The 6,177-nt window shown below is 39.0% G+C and overlaps 1 protein-coding gene across 1 annotated transcript; it reads left to right on the top strand.

The window, feature by feature from the left end:
* Positions 1–629: 629 nt before the first annotated feature.
* Positions 630–3,327, top strand: LOC141317158 (ephrin type-A receptor 2-like; the record flags this gene model as incomplete). Its single annotated transcript, XM_073832964.1, has 3 exons — positions 630–805; positions 1,436–1,503; positions 2,679–3,327. Coding segments are annotated over exons 1-3 (799 nt in total), but the record flags the coding sequence as incomplete, so codon positions are not given.
* Between the last annotated feature and the right edge of the window lie 2,850 nt (positions 3,328–6,177).

Raw genomic sequence — 6,177 nt, 5'->3', positions numbered from 1 at the left:
GAGACTTCTTTAAAAAATCTCGGTGGACTGGTGGTGTATGTTAAAATAAATGTTATTTTATTTAAAGTTTTTTTTTTTTTCAATTAATGTTTATTTAATTTCAAGTAAAATAGTTATGGTTTTAGTCAGCAATAATAGCTCTGGTCCCAGATATATAGAGTATACAACATACCATACTTTAAAATGGTAGTTCACCCAAAAATAAAGTTTCTGTCTGTTTTTCTGAACTGAAAGTGAGAATACAAAACAGAAATACAAAACTTTTTGCATATTTGTTAAGCAATAAACATGACTAAATTATTTAAAAATTAAAAACAAAATGTTTATTTTATATAAAAAAAAATAGTTATCAGTTATCAGTTGTTGTATGGTTTTAATTGTTAGGCTGCTGCTGAAAAGATCAAGCTCTTTGCATGGACAAGACTAAACCCCATTTACAGAGGAGATACATCCACTTGACGTCTTAAAAGTTAAAAAAAAGTCTACTGTAAATTTTACAGGTAACCTACACGCTGAACGAAAGGTCAGGGGCGGGGTCCCAGCAGGGAACTCATACATGTCAATGCCCATGACCACCTCCTTCCTATAAAGACGTCGATCACATTCCAGCGGGCGGGGTTCATGAAGCTCCGCGTTTCTCAATGAGTCTGTCGAGAGCGCAACTGGAGCAGCAACTGGATTGAGCGTGGAGCAGGCAACATCACTAACCACTCCGAACACAAAATGGATTACAGACGGATTAAGCGTGTTTTGTTTGTCAATGTATTTATGAACTTTGTATTTATTTCTCTTCAGAAAAAGGAAGGTACGTGGAATTTGCTCTTTGAAACTTTATAAAACTTCGCACTCAGGTTCACACACATGGTTTTAAAGCTCTGTAGAATGTTGTGTAGAGCAAAGCTACCTAAATTTACCTATAGTTATAATATGCTCTGTTGCAATGTTATTTCCAGTGCTTGGCATAGTGTTAAATCAACCTGTGTGAGAAAAAGTGATAGCTAAGTGCTGGTTTCGTCGATCCGGTGCAAGTTTGAGCGTGATATGTTTTTGTAAATTTGATTTGAATAGGCTAACTCGTAATGTTCAAAATGTTTAAAATGTAGCGTATGCCTTCAATAGTTTGTTTTATAGCCTATCTAAAATGTATCACACGCTAACGTAAAACGGTCTAGTTTTGAAGTAAATCTTTAAAAGTTCATTAGCCACTAAAACTACTAACTAACTGGACTTCGCAACGAGTCTTTCTATTATAAATGGTTAATTTTGGTTATTTGTTTGTTTTAAAGTAGTAATAGCAGTAGCAGTAGACACAATTTTTTCACGTTTCTTACTTGTAGGAACACGGTGTTTACTTTATTGTTGCTTTATCAATTACTGCTGCTGTGTGTTCTCACAATAATATTTAATATATAATATTTTTTGCGCATTGTCACAGAGGTGCTGTTGGATATGGTGGCTTCGGGAGCAGAGTTGGGTTGGTTGACATCGCCTGTTGATCACGGGGTGAGTTTACTTTACTTCTACCGTAAGAACCGTCTTCTGTTTTATGTATAGGATGTTTTTCTGTTCGCTTGTTTCAAGTAATTTTTAAATCGACATGTTTTCTTTAATTGATTAGAGTTTAACCTCAAAACATTCCTGGAAAAATTTCGAGGACTGCACATGCTTTGCCTGCAGAACACTTGTAGTGTCGTGCGATTTTAAAGCCCTGTGTTAGCGACTGTAAAACTGAGGGTGTAATTAACTTTTAAAGCTTGGCGCATATGGTGCTTCTTGTGACGTGAGCTGAAGCTATAATGTTAACTAGAATTTAGAAGCGTAATTGCTTTTGAAATCAAAAGGATGTGTTTTATAACATGGTAGCTGGTTTATAACCAATTTGGACTAGCAACGAACCATACTGGTCCATAGAGTCTTAATGTAGCCAAGGCAGCTTAGCTGATTGACAAGTTTAGATCAGCTAGTGTATTTTAAAACCATGTTCTAAAAAAGCTGCTGGGTTTTCCAACAGGGAATGATCTGGGATAGCAAGTACAGACTTGTTGAGTTTGCTTCCCAGCAATAACCAGTTTAAAACCGAAGGTTTTCATCTACCTTAAAGTGTGGAAAAAGCAAAGTAATTAAATCGAAACCATTTTCAGACTCTTTTTCCATCTTCAGATGCTCATGGAAAAAGCTGAGAAATTAAGAATGTGAACAAGGTGTCAGCATGTTCGACTTTATAGAAAGTTAACTGCTCTCTTAATGAGCTGCTGTTTATTTAAAGAGTTCAATGGCTTTCAAATGTATGCAATGCCTTAAACCGCAAAGTTCTTTTATATGGAAGCAGAAAGCGTTTTACTGCCATGCCACACACTACGAAAACAATGCACCTCTCCTGTAATTAATATCACGGTGCACATGAAATGAGAGCTTAGAGCACACATGCACACTGCATGTGAACAGATATGTTACAGCACATTACATCAGTCATGCAGTCAATAGAAAGACCGCTGCATTGTTGCTTGCCAGAAGTTGGTGGGTAATTGACCAGCATCCTCACTACTACTTAAAATTCCATGGTCAGGACATTTCGTGTTATTTTTGTCCTCAGCATTCGTTGGCATCTTTTCTTTGAAATTTTTTTCCACAATCTTGGTTTTCTTGCTAACATACATTTTTTTAATTTCATGTTGCAGTGGGAGATAGGCCAACGGGCTGTGAATGGCTCTCTGTTGTATAACTATTATATATGTAACGTGGAGGAACGAGAACAAGACAACTGGCTTCGTACAACGTTCATCCAGCGCCACCCCACCGCCTCTCGGGTTTTCGTGGAGCTGCGATTCGTAGTCCGTGATTGCAACTCTTTCAATGCAGATTCGCTTACCTGCAAGGAGACCTTTAACTTGTACGCCTCTGAAGCTGACGCTGACATCGGCACCGCTTTCCGCAAAGGCCTGTTCCGCAAAGTGGCCACCATTGCTCCAGATGAAATATCCAGCCTTGGGGAGATGAAGATGAACATTGAGACAAAATTAGTGGATAATCTGTCTCGTAAAGGCTTCTACTTGGCCTTCCAGGACATTGGGGCCTGCGTCGCCATCTACTCAGTCAGGGTTTACTATAAAACATGTCCAGCAACAGTGAAGAGCTTGGCAGCGTTCCCTGAGACAGTGGCAGGGGGAGAGAATCAAGCCCTGCGGGAGGTGGCTGGAAGTTGCGTCCCAAACGCTGTCAGCGAGGACCAGCCTCGCATTTATTGCACCACGGATGGGGAATGGGTGGTACCTGTGAGCCAATGCCAGTGCAGGCCCGGGTTCGAAGCCATGAACGATGCATGCCAAGGTAAGACATAAGTTTCTTTGTTTGCTTTCCACTGAACACCAGCTGTTGTCACTTAAGATTTCTGGTTTCAGGCAGGAATTTGAATATTGACTCGACTTCCACATAGATTGTGATTAGCATTTCAGTCATAGTATATCATTATATGAATTACTGAATTATTTTGTAGAAAGGTTTTGTGTTATTGTGAATTTTGTTTATCCTTACCATACATGCTTGTGGCTTGTGATCATTTTTGGCACTGTATATAAAGTATTTTTTAGATGTCTCTCATCACATACAATGTAACATACTTATCACATGCTATATTTTTCACATTTTAAGTTGCTTGATGCAATACATTTTGGCTATATATAGAGAGAAAGAGAGATATACCTCTATAAAATTATGCATACTTTCTACTAGGGCTGTGAAACGATTAATCGTGATTATATGTACATATATATATATATATATATGTACATATAACATATTTTTCTTAGATATATACATGCATCTGTGTGTATTTATATATGCATAATAAATACTGTCAAACCAAAAATTATTCAGACACCAGATATAATTTTTAATATTGTTTTACTGGGTGCAGGACACTATCGTTAATTTATGTAAGTGAGGATAGCAAAAAAAGTAAACTGACATATTTTACCTAAAAATCCTTCATACAATGGACTACCAGTAAAACTGACCTGACCATGTTTTGTTACATACCTTTCTATCAACGTTATCTGACATTATCAAGATGAATTTGTTCTGACACAGTTTAACTTTTGAGTTCTTGTCATATTTTCTTACCATTTTCTAAACTATAGCAAATAAACTCTGATAATATGAGAAATTTTGAAGGTGTCTAAATACATTTTGGTATGAGGAAAACACAAACTTTGATTTTGCATGTGTATTAATCACGATTAATCGTACTCCACTTTTATACTCCACTGTATTTTACACATTTTAAGTTGCTCAGCAGCCATTTTGTTCTGTTACTGTTAAACTTTCAAGTGCTTTGAAACCTGTTTGCTCTTCTTTACTGTGCGTTTGACTCCCATAACCCCCAGCATTCTTTAAAACACAAGTTCAGACGTCAACGACTTTTGCAAACCTATTGTGCTTTAGGCAGAACGACAGCTTTAAATCTCTCATTGAGGATGTGACAATTTCTCTTTTTATTAGGCGTATGTGACAGTCACCTGTTTTTTTTTTTTTTGTTTTGTTTTTCTCACTCCTGTTGTGTTCTGATCCCTGCCACACCAGAGCAAGCTCAGCCATGTGACAGTCCTAAAGTACTTTGTGACTGTGGAAATGAGAGCAGTGGCGTGTTGGGACTTGTTTTGAATAATTCCGTTTTAAACGTCCTCCAACCTCAACACTTTAACATATTTCCCAAATTCAGCCACATGCAGTGACAGGTAAAATGCAGGCAACTTAAATAATAGCAAAGGGCATCTGGGTTACACTTTCTTAATTGTAGCGGTTACACGTTACAAGCTCATGCGTGTGCATTTTTTTGGTTCGCGCACATTCCTCGTTGATAGAGCAGGAATTGTGGGAACAGGTGTGTGTGCGTGGTTTAGAATGGGAAAAGATAAAGTGTCAGACTTTGGAGAGGGAGGAGATTGTAGTGGAAAGGTGGAGAATGGAATGTAAAGGTAGCAGAACAATGTACCGCTGTGTTCAGAGACAAACCCCCCTCCGTGGACCCCCCCGCCAGCGCCTCTTTCACTCTACCAATGCATTCCTGCTTGGTTTATTAAGGAGCCTTCCCAACTACTGCCGGCCTGAGGAATTCCCTGAGGAGAGCTCCAGGCCAGAGCTGACTCACGTTGATGGATGTACTGTTGATTAAAGGCAATCATTGTCGAATGGCCAGATCAGGGGAGTGTGGGTAAATGCGTAGGTGGGGCCAAACAATCGTTCGTCTCTAAAAAGGATGACAAACCGAACTGTGGTAGTGTCATTTCTTAACAATATAAATATCAAACATGCACGGGCGCTGCGGTTTAATCAGTTTTGACTCTGACACAGTTTTCCACTAATAAAACACACCCTTTGTCAGTCATAATGAATAAAGGAGCGCATACCTTTGTTGACCACACAAAGACGTGCTGCCTGACCTATGCTGGATTGCACTAGGAATTCATGCCCACACCCTGTCACTCGCAGTAAACCGAGGTTGCCAAAGTTGGATCGTTTCTTGGCTTCTATATTGTTGATCTATAGGAAAAATGAGACACTGATGAAGCAGGATGGTCTTAGCTGCATATTTCAGTAGAAAAATCCTCATGCTTTACTGTAAATAAGGCTTTTTCCTGCACTAGAAGACGTTCTGGGTGACCAAGTTAGAGTTTTGTGTGTGTATAATGTGTGGTGAGTGACTGGCTGGGTAGTAATTGACTTGGGTGTGTGTCCTCAAGAGCCATAAGTACTGGTTTTGGATGGATCTTCTTCCTATCCTGTTACTCTGGTCTTTTCTTGCTTTCTTGCGTCCTTGTTTTCTTCGTTTCCCACCTTTATACCCTCTCCCAAACCGATCGTGATCCCTAGAGTTTTCCCGAAATTAAACCAACTAGGCATGGTTTATGTTTATTGTTATTGGCTGTTCCAATGACAATATGTTATCTTTGGCCTTGACTGCAGGTCTTGGAAGTGACATGTATTAAATGTTTAAACATCCACTTTCACACGGCCCTGCAAACACTGTTGAAGCTCTTCTGGGAGATTTCAAACGGTGTCTTGTAAATAAACAGCTTTGCTTATCCCCATCTGTCTCCCAGAGACAAATAGATGCTTTTAGGCCATCCCTGGTTTACATGCGAAAGCGTTTTAAATAAACGTTAGCTCTGACTCACGTAC

The sequence above is a fragment of the Garra rufa genome, unplaced genomic scaffold (genome assembly GCF_049309525.1).
Source record: "Garra rufa unplaced genomic scaffold, GarRuf1.0 hap1_unplaced_409, whole genome shotgun sequence".
NCBI classification, from domain to species: domain Eukaryota; kingdom Metazoa; phylum Chordata; class Actinopteri; order Cypriniformes; family Cyprinidae; genus Garra; species Garra rufa.
Note: the sequence above shows the minus strand (reverse complement) of the source record. Positions and strands in the feature narration are given on the sequence as shown.